The 16,458-nt window shown below is 34.1% G+C and overlaps 2 protein-coding genes and 1 long non-coding RNA gene across 3 annotated transcripts; 1 reads left to right on the top strand and 2 right to left on the bottom strand.

Annotated features, from left to right (window-relative positions):
* Nucleotides 1–74: 74 nt before the first annotated feature.
* LOC108224458 (serine/threonine-protein kinase-like protein At3g51990) lies at nt 75–2,211 on the bottom strand. The gene has a single exon (XM_017399090.2). It carries the CDS (start codon nt 1,873–1,875, stop codon nt 367–369), a length of 1,509 nt encoding a protein of 502 aa, XP_017254579.1. The 5' UTR covers nt 1,876–2,211; the 3' UTR covers nt 75–366.
* Nucleotides 2,212–5,521: 3,310 nt separating this feature from the next.
* LOC108225129 (structure-specific endonuclease subunit SLX1) lies at nt 5,522–8,532 on the bottom strand. Its single transcript, XM_017399946.2, has 3 exons — nt 8,145–8,532; nt 6,552–6,658; nt 5,522–6,276 (listed from the first exon to the last, which is right to left on the bottom strand). Exons 1-3 carry the CDS (start codon nt 8,348–8,350, stop codon nt 6,083–6,085), a joined length of 507 nt encoding a protein of 168 aa, XP_017255435.1. The 5' UTR covers nt 8,351–8,532; the 3' UTR covers nt 5,522–6,082.
* Nucleotides 8,533–9,607: 1,075 nt separating this feature from the next.
* On the top strand, nt 9,608–10,863 carry LOC135147044 (uncharacterized). Its single transcript, XR_010284398.1, has 3 exons — nt 9,608–9,978; nt 10,299–10,561; nt 10,640–10,863. It is a non-coding gene; the product is annotated as an uncharacterized LOC135147044 (long non-coding RNA).
* The last annotated feature ends 5,595 nt before the right edge of the window (nt 10,864–16,458 follow it).

Raw genomic sequence — 16,458 nt, 5'->3', positions numbered from 1 at the left:
ATGCACTCTCTCAGGACATATTACTGTTATATGGCTAGGAATAAAGCAATATCAACAATGTAATAGCAGCACAATTTACTGAACACTGTTTTCTTATTACTCAGTTTCTTTGCACAATGATAAGAAGAGAATGGCTACCACACTAGAAGAATACATCATCAGTGTACTTCCAATATACAAATGAATAACATCCACAGTTCAATTTAAGATTGCAATTACACTGAAGAAAACAAATTGAAAAACCATACTATAGACGATCAATGTGATTTGAGGCAAGATAAGCTTACAGGTCGAGCTTTGTTTGGCTGCAGGAATAGACTCAAACTTGTTCAATGAAGTAGATTTTAAGTAAGCTGACTAGATTCACTAGCCTTGAAACCGACTTGAACCAGCAATTCTGTCATGTACACGATGATGCATATCCGTAGCAGTCTCCCTAAATGACTGGAATTTGATCAAGTCAAAGACACTTTCTTTCTCATCTTCATTAACGTGCGATTTGTTGCTCCTTTTCCCAATGACTCTTCCACTTTCACTTCTATAACTTGAAACTTTAGTCTTTGGTTTCACCTTTGGCTCGAATCCATCATTTCCTCGCTGAGAACCCGACGCCCCGTCAGTGCCAGCCATTAGATCCATCAAATTGTTTCTAAATCCCATATCAGAATACACTCTCCGTGGATACCTCAATGACCTAGCAAATACTGCATCCAGACCATCTAATCTTTCTTCTTCCCCGTTCTTTAGCCTTGCATTTGATGGGCTACTCCGCACAGGTAATCCCACATTCTCAACCATCAGACAGGGATTACTAAAACCATTCCATGAATGAAGAGGAACCAGTTTACTTAATCTACTAAGACACTCAACAACCTCACTCATTGTCGGCCTCCTATCTCTACAACTCCTCACACACTTGGCTGCAATTACCGTCAATTGTCTCCTCACAAGAGGGTCTCTTGGTGGCTCAATTCTCGGATCAAAAACACACAAAAGCTTCTCCTTCCTAATCAACGGAATAGCCCAATCCACAATCGAAGGCGGAGAATACCCAACATCAATAGCCTTCCTACCACTAATAATCTCCAACAGCAAAATCCCAAAACTAAACACATCACTCTTCGTACTCAAATTATCCGGTGTCACATAACCCGGATCAAGATAACCCATAGTCCCAGCCGGAGGCGTAGACCTGAGCCTATATATATCATCAACATGACACCTAAGTGCCAATCCAAAATCACCCAATCTAGCATTCACATTATTATCAATCAACACATTAGCGGACTTAATATCCCTGTGAATTACAGGAGGATTCGAACAATGCAAAGTCTCCAAAGCCTTTGCAGTCTGTAAAGCCAGCCTAATTCTCTTACCCCAATTAGGTGGCCTACAATTTGAATGCAGATAATCATACAATGTCCCATTACTCATAAACTCAACCACCAAAAGCCTATCTTTATCATCATTAGTAAACCCCAACAAATTAACAAGCCTAGGACTATGAATTTGTGACAAAATCTCAATCTCATTCTCAACTTCATTAACTATGTTCCTTGACTGTGAAAAAGAATTAGAAAGTTTTGATCTTGAATTGATAGTACCTCTACTAGGCCTCTTCACAGCAACTTGAAGACCATTCTTGAGAATTGCTTTATAAACCAACCCATGACTCCCTCTCCCAAGAAGCTTCTGTGGTGAAAAATTGTTTGTAGCTAACTCGAGATCAGTGTAGCTAAATTCTTGAATTTTAATGGGGTTTTCCTGAATTTTAATGGGGTTTTCTTGATTTTTCTGGGTTTTGATTCTTGGGTATCTGGGCTGTGGATTAGATATAGAAATAGATGAGTCACTTTTGCAAGAAAGATAACCCATTTCTTAAAAATTTGAGCTTTTTGATAAAACCTTGTAAAGAGAGGTTCTTTAAAGAAAACCCATTAATAAAAATTGAATCTTTTTGATGGAAATGTTGTTTTTGTGAAGATTGAGGGAGGCTCTTTAATGGGTTTTGTGTGGAAATAATTGGTGGTTGACTGGTTGCGTATGAGAAGTGGAATCCCAGGGATTTTTGCCAGCAAATGAGAGTTAAAACAGTTGAGTAGTCAACAGTTTTTCATGAATATGAATGATTTATTCTTTGCGGTGGCTTGGATGAAATGAACAGGGTGGTGAGGAGAGGATAAAGGTGAGATATTGGGTGAATATTTTAGCAATTTGAGGTACTGGTAAGTGGTAACAAAGTATTTAATGCCATGTATGTCTTTTACAAGAGACAAATATTTTGTACTTCCTCCGTAAGACTGTATTATATAATTAAAAGTAAAACTTATATTATTAAAAATTAAATAAAATTTATTTTAAAAAATATTCTTTTATTTTTCAAAATAATAAATAAATATTTTCTAATTGACCAAAGATCGGTCAATTTAGTTTTTAAAAATCCTAATTTCAATTTTGGATTCAACTTCATATATAATAATAATTTACTCAAAAAAAAAACTTCATATATAATAATGTTTGGTATGTAAAAGTAGTTTCTTATGTGAGTTTATGATTAAAGAAAATAGTATTATTTTCTAATTACGTTTTTATATCGGTGTGTATGATAATTCAAGTGTATATAACATATTTCAAGTTTAAAAATTAGTACTCGGTTCTCTCAATTTAATAAAATTTGATTTTTTATATGTATATTATCGTGTACAGCAATAATAACTACACTTGATATAAAATTTTAATTCATATATCAAATTGAACTTTTGATTTTTTTTAATTGATATTAAATTTTATAAAAACAATACTCCCTCTCTCCGTCCCGTTTACATTGGGGGACGGGGGACTCGTCACGCATTCTAATGCTCTCATAAAATATAGTTTAATAAACTATTTTGAACTTTTTTTTTTCTTCTGAATACAAATATACTATCTAAACTTTTATTCAAAAAAGAAAATTTTCAAAAAAAAGTTATATAACTATATCTTTTATGCGCCGTAAAATACGTGTCAAGCAATAAGAAAAAAATTAAAGAAATGAGAGGAACAGAGAAAATAATATTTATATGTGAATTTTGTATTACAGAAAATATTTTTTGAGTATCCAGGGAAAACAAAGGATAAACCCATTATTGGGCTATCCAATCGTGCTCAATATTAATCAAGTTTTGTTCTGAAGAACTCCTAGAATGTTTTTGATATTAATATTGAAAATTTTAATTATGGAATTTAGTGTTATGTTTGCGTCGAGAGAGGCAAGTGCAGCACTCTCTTGTTTAGTTGATTTTCCAATACATGAAATGTTAGAACGGATCTCTAGAATCTAGATAACCGGCTCCGGCAGAAGAATTTTTAATTATATTGCACAATATAATATGCATATAAATGGTTGACGAAGTCTATTTCATTCATATTAACTTGGTCAATGTGAAAAACAACTTAAAAACTTCAATACTAAAAAAAAAGGTAAAACACCTTTTACATCAGGGTAGAATAAACAGGGTCCCGTGATCATAGGTGAAATTGCGAGCTCCGTCGTCCGTGTCCACTACACCACTACTTAATTATTTTCGTACATGATAGGAGTAGTTATATTCGAACACATACAGGGTGTTTGAGTGAGATTAAAATAAGTGCTTCTTGTTTAAAATAAAAAACTAAAATAAAAATTTGTTGCAAATTAAGACTTATAAGTGATTAAAGTGTTTGAGAAATAAGCAGAAACCTAAAACAAAAGCTAGCATTCCTAAATTTTTATAAGTGGTACAAATAAATGTTTCTAACTTATAAAGCAAAAGCCCGACTTTTATGCCAGAAACAAACACCCCAAAATATTGAAACTCGCTCACATCCATTACACCTTTACTTAATTATTTTCTGTATAAACAATTATAAATCGAACGCATATATTGTATAGATATTTATATTATATTAGCTAAAAAGTCAATATACAAAGATTTGATTATTAATTTGTAATCCAGTAATTTATACTCCCTCTGTCCCATTTAATTCTAGAGTTTTTTTCATAAATACCCAAGTCAAAAAGATTTTTTGCAAAAATACTATCATTTTTTAAAACAAATTGCAAAAATACTATCATTCAATTTCTTTTTGCAAAAATACGATTTTGCATATGCAACCAAATTTGCAACTACGAGCAACCATACTTGCAACTACATATGTAACTTTTAAAAAAAATTGTTAAAGTTATATTAAGTTGCATAAGAAGTTGCATCTAGTTGCAAATGCCAGAAAATGAGTACCCCTGCGGGGCCAGTACTAATATCACGAAGCAACCATAAAATCAACTAAAAGCAGCCATTAAATCAACTTAAAGCAACCATTAAGATGGATAGATGAAGATGCTGATGAATGCCGTAGTGTTGTGAAGATGCGAAAATGGTATGTACGCACTGTGAACAACAATCTCTCCTTGCTCGAGTGTTGGTAACTCAGTCGCAACCGAAATCTTCTCGAGATCAAGAATCAAAAGCAACCGATTCGGAACTATACGAAACCTGATGCTACTGATGTACGAATGTGAATCGAAGAAAGTTGATTGATCGTCAATTGCAAAAACGGTCATACTTTTGAGATGAAGTATTGTGTGGCTGAAGGAAGGCAGTGGTGTGTGGTGATGGGTTTGCACGCGCCCGCCGGGGTTAATAAAGTGGCTAAATAGGGGTGGGTGGTTAAGGTAGTATTTTTGCAATTTAATTGATTATATGTTATAAAAGATAGTATATTTGCAAGATTTTAGACAAGGTAGTATATTTGCAAATAAATAACCAAAAGTTAGTATATTTGGTAAATTCCCTTAATTCTATACGTTTCTTTTTAACTGCTCGACACGCATTTCAATGCTCTTATAAAATATAGTTCCGTAACTTATTTTTGAGATTTTCTTTTTTTGTATAAAAATATAACATCCAAACTTTAATTCAGAAAAGAAAAATTTTAAAAATAGATTGCACAACTACACTTTTCAGGAGCATTAAATTCCGTGCCGCGTCCCCGTCCCCTAATGTATACAACTCAAGGGTACGAAGGGAGTAATCGGTAGATTATTTAAATCAAATTATTTAGAATCGCTAGATCAAATTTCTATTCTACTAAAAGAGTTAAAAAATTGTCATCAACATATTCAAATACTTAATTTAAACACATAATAACATTATTAACTATTAAAAATCACCAAAGAACAAGATATTGGTTACTAATACTTAGTATTAGATAAATTTTATAATGTATGATTATTATTCATAATTTTTTATTTTCATCACTCAACTAAGATAAATAGAAAATTAAAAAGGCAATAAATTACTCCTTCCATTACTTTTTCAAGTGTCGTTTTTTGACCGAATTTAAATTCCAAATTAAATGTCACATTTATATTTTCAAGACAATTACTTATGTTCTCAATACAAGTGTACGTTCTTTTTACCACAATAGTACGAGGCTATGATTGTAATGATTGCATCAGATCTGCTGAGAGTAGTTTGGAAAAGAAAAACTCTGTGGTTTCCGCTTTGAGAAAATAACATTTATTGTTTATACAACCAACCAACCAACCAACCAACAAAGTATCTATCACAAGATGTTTACACTTGACAATTGACATACACCATTCCAAAAGTAAATTGGACATTTGGGCCCTGATCGATAACCAAAGAAAACTACACTATAACATGATTCGCATTTTAAATATTCAACAGATGTACATCCCATCTAATTTCTACTTGGTTAATAATGTTGGAGTAGCAAGTCTTCAAGGCTGAACCTGCAAAGCAAATGAAATGGCCACGGAATCCTGCGGAGTTTGGTCAAAGGCCTAGATTAGACATGAACATTAAGCCAAAGCTTTAGGCTTGCAATACTGGGGGGTCGACATGGGTGACACACTAACAGGAGGAGCTGAGGCTTATGTTCTTGCCCAAGTTTGGGTCATTGTGCAATCTGGCCCCCTATCAAACATTTGAGATCATTCGAATAAATATAGGCTCCGCCGAATGACTTACCAGCCGAACAGCACTAACCAAGTCACTTGTTGCATCAAAGGGCGCGAACAAGCATATAATTAATAACAAAATTAAGATAAGTCCTGTTTCCAAATAATTTCCAAGTCACTACAATCAATTAAACTTTTCACTCTTTCTAGAGCTGCATGTCTGTGTCTTAACAGAGGAATTGGGTCTTCCTCTATATGCTGGTCTTGACTCTGTCGTTTTTCTTTACGGGGCAGCTTTCTTGAGCATATTTTCCACTTCGATTCAAATGAATAGGCTACATGTATTATACGAGAGGAATTTTAATTGATTACTCATAACTAAAAAACAATACAATCAACACCATAAAAGCACATATCTAAAGGTGAAAGCTCAATAATCAAGTAAAAAAGACACTACAACCATTATATCATATATATTCAAGTACTCTTCTAAATTCTAATATATAATCTTGACGTGCAAGGTCAGACGGCAGCATTGTATGCTGGTGGTAGGACTACTTTGTAACTAAGATTCCATATAGATCATTGTTACCAGCCAAAAAAATCATACCTTTACTCTTATCCATAAATCCTTGAATAAGGCATGCACAAACCCAAGGTCTTCCAGCTCGGGATGCTTTTGCGCCGCCCTTAAGTTCACCATTATGTTGCCTCAAGCTACAAAACAAGTATATTGTACCATGGCAGGATTAAGAAATTGGGTGTTTAGTCAACATTTAAAAGATTGCCTATAAATATCTTGCATAATATTTAGTCAAAATAAATATTATTAAAGGTATTTTAAGTAAATGATATCTTGTTTCTTGTTTGCCTTACTTCAATGAGATCTTGTTGAACAAAGGTTGTACTTAATTTGATAGAGTTTTCCAACACCCCTAATTGGTCTCTCAAGGAGGGTTTTCACTCCAATCTACCGTCATTCTCGGCCTCTCGCACATGTAGCCACCACAAGCAATTTCTATTCCATTTCTTTTACCGCAAAGTCGCAAACAGACAGAATTAATAGAAGGATGTAAAATATTATAATACCTCCATTTTTATGAGCTAATCGTAACAAATGAAGGGTTCAACCTAACTCATCCTTTCCTAACCCAAGCTTCATCTTCTTAACTCAACTCTTCCCTCAACCCCCTATCCAAACATACCAGTATTATACAAGGCCAAATGAAGGTTCATATAAATGTTTGTGCACCTATCTACTGTATGTGTGTGGGCTACAGGATCAGTAATCATAATAATAGATGCGTTAACCGTTAAACAAGAGCTAAACATGTGACACTGAACCAAACAGTTAAGGCACTACAAAATGACCTTTGCAGGCTACTATCTGTTCCTTCTTCCTTATGATGAGTAGGGTGTGTGACCTACATATGATGATAAAGGATTTTCGCCATTCATTCCCCTCCATAACTATCCTTAAGGGTAGAATTGTACTCATAACTTAGGCATGTACACAAAATCAAAAGCGCTTAAGCACACATTAAAAGCAGTACAACAAAAATCCTATAATGATGTTGTGCATTTAAACGTGCTTTGCCTCAAAGCCAATGCATGAATTAATTCCCTTGTTCTCAACAAACAGAAAACTGCAAGACCTGTATCAATTTACTTACCGACTCCCAAAGAAGAAACTAAAGAGTAGATATCCTCGTGATATACCACTGACATGGTCTAGTGCCGATAAATGATAACACACTTCTAAATCTAATGCTCCGCTATGTTTAGTTAGAGAGAGTAAAATTTGTACTATTCCGTGGATTAACGTATCCAATTTTTCATTCCTTCACGCATTACATTCCTACACATTTAAACTCGAGCTAAGAATCCAATAATATCTTTTCTTCTCATTCTTTCACAATCCTCCTCGCAGAAAGTTTAAACTCTCCGATTTTTGAACTTCTCAAATTTCGATTTTATCCACAAAAATTCATTCCATTCCTTCCTTACACGTTTCTCCCAAACCAAACAGAGCATAATTCTAGAACAATGACTTCGAGAACCTCTTCGTACCGAGATTAATCTAAAATTCATTTCACAACTAAAACCTAATTTAATTCCACTAGCATTCACAAATATATCATTCATTTCATTCAAATTACAAGTAATTGCAGAAATTAAAAAAAAAAAAACGAAAAAGTCGTACCGGCGCGAGAAATCAGCGGTGACGCCGACGTATGTTTTGATAGGAGTATTGGTGGAGAGTATCAGATACACACACCACGATGATTGCTTTCGTATCGACGGTCCGATTTTATCGGGCGATGACGGTACCGGCGGCTCGAATTTTGAGGTGGCGGTGGTATGGGGTTTGATTGATCTGAATGTTTGAGATACTAGCCTAACCATCATCTCACGCACATCGAGAAATGGGAGGTACAGTAATGAAATTTACGAAAAGTCGCCGTCTCGGAGCTACAACGGTATCACTCGTGAGTCTCGCCTTTACGATACGTCCAGTGTTCGAATTTGTCCAACATACGTAAGATTTTTTCGAAATGATCAAAGAGTTGGGCTCCCTGGAGTATGGGTATATTGGAGTCTTTGGATACCAAATCTTACACCACTAAAACAAAATAATATAGAGGGCCGATAATAGTGACACGTGGCATTCTTTTAATTAAAAAAAACTGCAAGACCGTATACTAATTATGCGGGACCATATTGTACAGCACATCAATTAATATCCCACTTTTTGCTCTAAACTAGGAAACAGTTACAAGGCAATTACTGTCCTTCAGTTTTTGAACCAAATCACATAAAGATAAGGTTCAAAGGAGATTCAAATTTAGGGTTTCGCTAGTTTGCTGCTTGTTGCCTCTGGAAACGGTGTTTTGGAACTGGAAAAATGAGTTAAGGTACAATGTTACTACATTGAATATGCAATTCAATTTACATCCAACAAACAAGATATTCATGATTTTTTACTGTAAATTTTAATTCTATGATTGGGTTGTTTAAAATAAACATATGGGATGTCGGTTTAGAAATGTTTCTTAATGTGATTGTTGTATGTGGCCATGATCGATGTTGAAAGGGTTGTAATTGGTAACTGTATTATATTTGTTGTTGCATCTAAGCATTGTTTTTTATTTCAATAATGAGGATTTATTTGATTGTCTCCTCTGTACCGCAATGTTTGGGTGTCAGTTGTTAAATTTAGAGAAATGTTTTTTATCTGCATAATTGCATATTGTTCCCTAAATTGCTTACGTCGATTTTGAATGTTCCCTAAACAGGTTGTTTTGAGTGACCATTATGTGTGCTGAAATTTGTTGTAACTAGTAATCGTATTATATCTTTTGTTGCATATAGTCATTGTCTTGTTTCCGATGTTGAATGGCTCATAAGTTGTGGGTTTCTTAATATGTCTCCTTTGTACCTATTATTAGATACTTTTTTTTAATCATAATTGCATAAGGATACTGAAATTTTTTCCCGCTGTTTAGTGTAATTTGTTAGGACTGGTATTGAACTAAATTCATTTATCTTTGGGGAGGTAAACTGAAATAAGTGGGGTTAGTCCTGTAAAGTGTATCAATATTAATCTTAAAAAGAGCCTAAATTGATTTGTTGATCCTTTTTGCAGCACATCGCAGGAGTGCAGATTGTTTGAAAATGCTTGGATTAACAAGCTGAAAACATCGCCTCTGTATGTAAACCTCGAAGACGAAGGGGGGAGTGCTGATGGCCGGGTTTCAATGGGACCAAACAACCAAACAGGACACGGTGTTGGTAACATCCTTGGATATGTTCCGCGCGACATTGACGTTAGGTCCGAATGGCGCAAGGCGGGTGCTAAATCAAGGCTCACATAGTAGTGACGAAGACGATGTCTTTGTCACCCCTACTGAACAATTTGTTAGATAGATGTTGAAATAATACCAAGAAAAGAAAGAAACAAAGAAACACATGTGTTCCCCCACTGTACAGTGGGGGGAAATGATACCAATGTGAGGAGAACTACACGAGCAGCAGAGGTAAACACATATATTATGTATATATATGAGACGCCTAGTTTATGAGCTTTTATTGTGCACATAAAATAAATCTTTAAGTCTTTATGAGAATACTATGTGCAAGACGGTGTGACGGTTAGAACATTAGTACATGAACACAGTTGGAATATTAGTACATACGAAAATAACTTAGACTAATAGTCTATTAGTCTACGAGTTTAGAAGTCCATTGATCCCTAGTTAATGTACAAATAAAAACAATGTTTATAGTAGACTATTCATGTTAATTCTATAATTGATGTGGACGTTGTGAATTAAAATTCTCTCATGTACAGGACAAGGATGTCGTGGAAATGGAAGTTATCAATGTGGTGGACAGTAAGTCCAAGTCTAGGAGTGCGGCTGCTGTGAAAAGGGGATGAACAACAATAAAATGTGGAAAAAGAAAATTGGCCTTAACTAAATATCCAAATGGGAGTAGATGATGATGCTAGGGCAGCAGTGAAAAAACAGAAAACTCATAGTCAACGGTGGCCACCGTAGACAACGGTGTTGACTGTGGCATTTTTGTCATGAGGCATATGGAGACATATATGGGGGAAATGTAAGTTAGTGCATTTTGTGCAATTTTTAAATTTATGTTAGTTGACAGTATTTAAATAGGTCTGTGTTTTGTATGCAGGACAATCAGAAAATCATTGCTCAATAAGTTGAGGATTGTCCACAACCACAAACTTCTGTCATGGGAGAAAAACACAAAGAATGATATTGTGATAAGTGGTACTATGAGATTAGCAAAGGGGAAGAAAGTTGTAGGATTGGATGACTATTAGGCTTTATTGAATTTGACAGTTGTTTAAAATAGTATCCTGCACTATTGTCTTTTATTTATTGCTAAAAATCTTAACACCAAGAGAAATTTATTGTTTGTTCCGCTTTGCAATGAAAATAATGATTTTTTCACAAGAAGATTTTAATTAATATGGCTTTTTTGTTTAGACCTATAAATTTGCTGAGCTGTAGTCTCCGTAAAAGTATTAGGTAAATTATTTATTTTCCAGGTCAAATTTTAGATTTGTGAGTTTTTGGATAGATAGGTGCTCAGTGCTGAGGGTGACAAAATTTGTCGATTCAGTGTAACAAAAATGGACCAGAGCCTGTCGCTTAAGTGCGATTTATCTTGGTTCACGTGGTTTGCAGGCTATTACGTGAGCTCGTGGGTTTACCCAGTGCGCACCCAAAGGGTAGCGACTGCGGGTTCCTACATTAAAAAAAAATATATGCATCTTGTAATGTTGGAAAGTGTTTGTTCAGTTGATGCTTATGCACCTCATCACACTTAGGCATCCAGCTCTTTGTTCTGTCAGGAGACACAATACACGTAAACTCGGGGTCTTTGTCAGATACCGGTGCCTGAACATCTTCCCCTGAATCCGAAAAGTCCGAGGATACTTCGTCTGAGGCATCAGTCAATTCCACTGAATCTGAACTTTCCAAATGTGGAAGAATAGCATCATTTGCAACATTAAAACAAGTTTAGATACATATACCCTCCCGTGACATTGCTATACGATATACAACAATAAGAAACCATGAGAATAATCAAACATTCTGTGCATCTTTTATAAAACTAATTTCATAGTAGACGACAAACATATTAAATTAACTAATACTACAAGCAACTTGAAACAAGATTTTCAAAAGAAATATGGGTAGTTCCAAGCATTGAAAGATTTAAACTAATGAGGAACTGCAGGACGATAAAACTCCGATCAAGCATATAGCACCATCCTGGGGAAAAGCACATTTTCACTACAGTAACAAATACCATATGTACATATAGATGTGCAGAACATATATGATGGTACTGATTTTTTCAAAAACTACGCACTTGGTAAAAAATTATGAAAAAAATACCTACTACATAGTCTAAACTAAAAAGATAAACAACATAATCGATCACTGACATCTAATTAACCATTTGCAAATCCCCTAAAATGTAACTGCAATTATACAAACATTATACACTTTGTTAAACCATGAACTGAAAACACAATTGTACTTTGAATATGTAACTACCGAACATACTAAACAACGGCAAAACAGAAAAACATCATACCTGACATGTCTTTATCTTTACCCATCTGCAGAACAGTCAGATTACCCTATCTTCGAGACTAACGGACGCTGAATATCTCTGTAAGTAACTCAACGGAGAAGAACAGGGGGACAATCAACATTATCTAGCACTTCAACCAATCGGAAAAACTAACTTCCTAAAATGGTGTTGCGTCTTTACTAGCGGTTACGTTTGTTGTAAACGTATAAACTACAGTATATGTGCAAACAGAATGTGTACACAAATAAATTATACAAAAAAATACAAGCCTGCCAAATAATAGAAGCTGTTGGATTAGTTTTAGATTAACGATCCAGATGGAGGACTCCAAAATTCCAACTAAACCTGGTCTCCAAGGAACTTATGCCAATAATATAAAAATATTTTTTTAGAAATGTATTTTTTATTTTACTAAAAAAGATTTAACTATAAGTGTATTCCGTAAATTTTCAAAGTACTATAATAATTAAGTGACTGTTTAGCAAAATGATACTCCCTCCGTCCCATAATACTTTTCCCACTTTCCTTTTAAGAAAGTTCAAAATATTTTTCTCATTTCTATTTTGGGCCACTAAATATAATTATTTTATATACATACAACGGGTCAATCTTACACAGCTGTTAAAAAACAAAATACGTACATCATCCCCACCTACCCCATTAATCATTTATCACCTACTCTCGTTTCTCCCTTTACTCTGTTTCTTCTTCATTTCTTCGAGCCCCTTTTTCTGACAAAATCTCTTCGAGCATTATCCCCTTTTAATCATCAGAAATATGAGTATTCACTATGGATTTTCAGACTTAGATAATGAATCCGCTAATACAGTCAATTATACGTGCTCCGATCCCGATCACTGTGACAAAGGGGTTGATTGCGATGGAGAACACGGGTATAGTCATGAAACTGCTGGATTGAAAGCAGGGTTAGCTTATTTTTCTGAATCGGAAGCGACTGTAGATAAGCCTGAGGTTGAATGTAATGATTCTCCGTCCCTCCTGCTTCGGATCCAGTTAAAGTGTTTCCCGTAATTGCTCCAGATCCGTGGAACGATGACTTCGATGACTCCAGTACAGAGGCTGACTCAAAAGATGCAGGTTTAATCAGTCCCTTTTTTTATCATTCTATTTGCTGTACTTGCACATACTTTCAGTTGCACTGCCAAATCCCTTATGCATGATCTGTCCCCCATGTTGATTTCTGTTATTGCATTAGGCTGCAACTGAATCCTTTTTCTCCCTGAGTTATGACCATTGGTTGCCATGTTGTATGTTTGTCTCGCTGCCTTCTGCCTCATTCCAGTGCTCCATATAGTGATGATAATTCTTCTTGTAACATTATACATTGCAGCCACTTCTTGAATTGCACCTCGCCTCAGTTTTCCATTTGTCTGATTTTCCAAAAACCACACAAGTATTTGCATTCTTGAGTCAGAATTGAGTTTAGGCCTCGTTTTGTGATGTTGACCAGATTCTGTTGTTTGATGATGTTCTGTTTGCTCTTCAGGTTCTATATCTCCATCTTCAGGCTTTCCATCGGCGGGTTGATTTAAACCAAACATGAAGCCATCATAAGCTGCTTCATTGAGATCGAAAGGGAATGCTTCTCCATCTGCTGCTTCATTGAGATCGAAAGGAAATGTATAATCCATTTCCAAACAAACAGAGAAAATAAAGTTTTCAGTTTAAAGGTGTTTGATGCTTGATGTTGCTGCTGAGATTTTCAGTTTGGTTGTAAATTTTGGTTTTATAAGTCTGAGAAAATTTGGTTGTATAAAATTAAGCCTAATCTATGTATATGTAATCCTGAATTCTGATTGGTGGTTTAAATTTATCCCTGCATTCTAATTGGTTTACTGCATCAGTGGTGGATTATGCATATGTTTGAGCTAATGTTAGCACCAGTTAAGCATTTCTGTAATCATTGTATGGGAATAGAAGTCAATGGTAGTTTCTCTGCTAGTTACTCACACTGTGATCACCTAAAAACTTGTGTCATTCAGGTAATGGGAAAAGTATAAAGATACAGAGGGAGTACGAAATTAAAATAAGAAATCGGATTAAGGGTAGTATACTAGTATGAGACTAATATATAATTTCTCATCACATGTTTAGTTGTGTGTAGCAAATGAATTTTTAATTTAAAATATTATATTATTAATTAAATTGAATTTTTATATTATATAAATGATAAATATTTTTTGTTGCTAATAATATTTATTTGTTATTATGAATATTTTTGAAAAAAATAAGAAATATAACATTAAAAATAGTACTCATAAGTCATATTACCTACTCATACCCACCTCTCCAGTTGCAAAAACTCATATTTGAGTAGGGATGGCAATCGGGTCGGTCGGAACGGGTTTCAGAAATACCAAACCCAAACCCGAATTTTTTGACCAAACCCGAACCCGAACCCAAACCCGAACCTTCAAACCCAAACCCGAACCCAATGGATTTGGTACGGGTACGGGTTTACCCGAAACCCGAAATATATTTGCTACTCAATTTTTTTTATTTATTTTTTTGGTCATAATTTGCTACTCAATTGTAATACTGTTAAAAAGAAAAATCTTTTTATGTGAAAGTTTCTCTACATTTCTCCTATTTGATAAAGTTCTCTCAGTCCATAACTGCGAATAAACCTTAAAGTGTCCCTAATGATCAATGTGGGCTAATTATTTGGTAAGTCCTGACAGGTTAATAATTTACAAAGTGAATTTGTTGTATATTGTCTTAAATTATACTATCTTCTTATCTATACCTAAGAAGAAAAAACTAATTCTTTTATTCTGTTTGAGTTTCATGCTTCTTGTTTAAATAAACCAGGGAGCAGTTTTGAGAATCAAGCGCATATATCATACGAAAGCTGTGAGACTTTTATAATTTGGATTATTATATCTAAAATATATATGTGTGAAGTAATAGACATATATTAATATTAATATATATATATATATATATACATGGGTTTCGAATCGGGTTCGGGTTTGGATCGGGTTCAGAACGGGTTTCAGGTTTTCGGGTCGGGTTCGGGGCGGTATGACCAAAAACCAAACCCAACCCGAAACTAGTTCGGGTTCTAAATATAAACCCAAACCCAAACCCGAAAGTTCGAGTTTGGTAAAACCCAAACGGATCGGTACGGGTTGGATATCCATCGGATCGGGTTGAATTGCCATCTCTATATTTGAGTGTAGTGCTTATGCTAAATGTATAAAAACCGAAAAAACTCAACCAAATATTGGATACAAATTTGATGATTTTATAACAAATTTGATATCACCCGATTAAACGAGGTTTAAGGAGCATACAACAAGTGCTTAGTGCTCAAAAGGTGTATAGGTTTCCCTCAAGCATCTTCTTCAAATATATACCGGTTAATTAATTTCATAATATTATATGAAATTTGTTAAATGTAATTATAATAACAATATGTTATGTATTTTTATTATGATAATTGATTATGTGAAATTTTCTTTCAAAACATTGTCAATGTATCTCAAATAGCGGGATCAATTTTGGATGACGAGAATTTTATATGCTTTCTAAAATTATAGTATCGTTTATCCAATTTACTAAGATGTTTAAGGGGATGGAAATACTTTTATGAAACTAATATTTGTTCATATTTAATTTTAATAATATTATATATTTTTAGATTGAAAAAATTTATCAAGATAAGGTATGCATTTTAATTAATAGAAAATTGTAGATAATTAGGTTTTGATTGGCATATTGTGAAGGATAGGTTGTACGTTCAATTCGCTCAACCGCATTAACCGTAACAATAATCCCTCGCAACCAATCCGAGTATTACTAATAACCGCAAAAGATGAGTGATCGTGGATTGATTTTTTAGTAATAAAAAATTTGTGATTTGGTTGTGGATTCATTTTTTTAAACCATAAAAATCCAACCGCCAACCGCACATTATATAAATTAAAATATTATTATTATATATATTTATATATTTACATATAAAAAATCACATAAATAAATTAAAGTTGCTAAAGTAATGAAACTTGAACTCTCTAGATTAAGCCCAATATCTTTTGCAATATGTAACCGAACTACTAAATATCTTTGTTATTTTTTATAATCAAAGTTATTGTATTAACTTTAGGCAAGATTTTAAGTGATAATTTATGTATTTTGATTTAAAGCCTTGTAGTTCATTTCATATTTCAGATAAAAAAAAATATTAAAGTTAACTTATCTTTTTTGTAACTATTTTAGCATATGTTTACTGCATCAGTGGTGGATTATGCATATGTTTGAGCTAATGTTAGCACCAGTTAAGCAATTCTGTAATCATTGTATGGGAATAGAAGTCAATGGTAGTTACTCTGCTAGTTACTCACACTGTGATCACCTAA

Source organism: Daucus carota, chromosome 6 (assembly GCF_001625215.2).
Source record: "Daucus carota subsp. sativus chromosome 6, DH1 v3.0, whole genome shotgun sequence".
NCBI lineage: Eukaryota > Viridiplantae > Streptophyta > Magnoliopsida > Apiales > Apiaceae > Daucus > Daucus carota.
The sequence above is the reverse complement of the archived record's forward strand: the minus strand, read 5'-3'. Positions and strand labels throughout refer to the sequence as shown.

What these genes read in the sequence shown, in the direction of transcription:
- LOC108225129 (XM_017399946.2), bottom strand. Translation starts at nt 8,350, where the DNA reads ATGATGGTTAGGCTAGTATCTCAAACATTCAGATCAATCAAACCCCAT. An exon ending in ACCGCTGATTTCTCGCGCCG is followed by an intron (nt 6,659 to 8,144) that starts GTACGACTTTTT and finishes CTTGTTTTGTAG; the next exon opens with CTTGAGGCAACATAATGGTG. An exon ending in ATTTATGGATAAGAGTAAAG is followed by an intron (nt 6,277 to 6,551) that starts GTATGATTTTTT and finishes TAATACATGTAG; the next exon opens with CCTATTCATTTGAATCGAAG.
- LOC108224458 (XM_017399090.2), bottom strand. Translation starts at nt 1,875, where the DNA reads ATGGGTTATCTTTCTTGCAAAAGTGACTCATCTATTTCTATATCTAAT.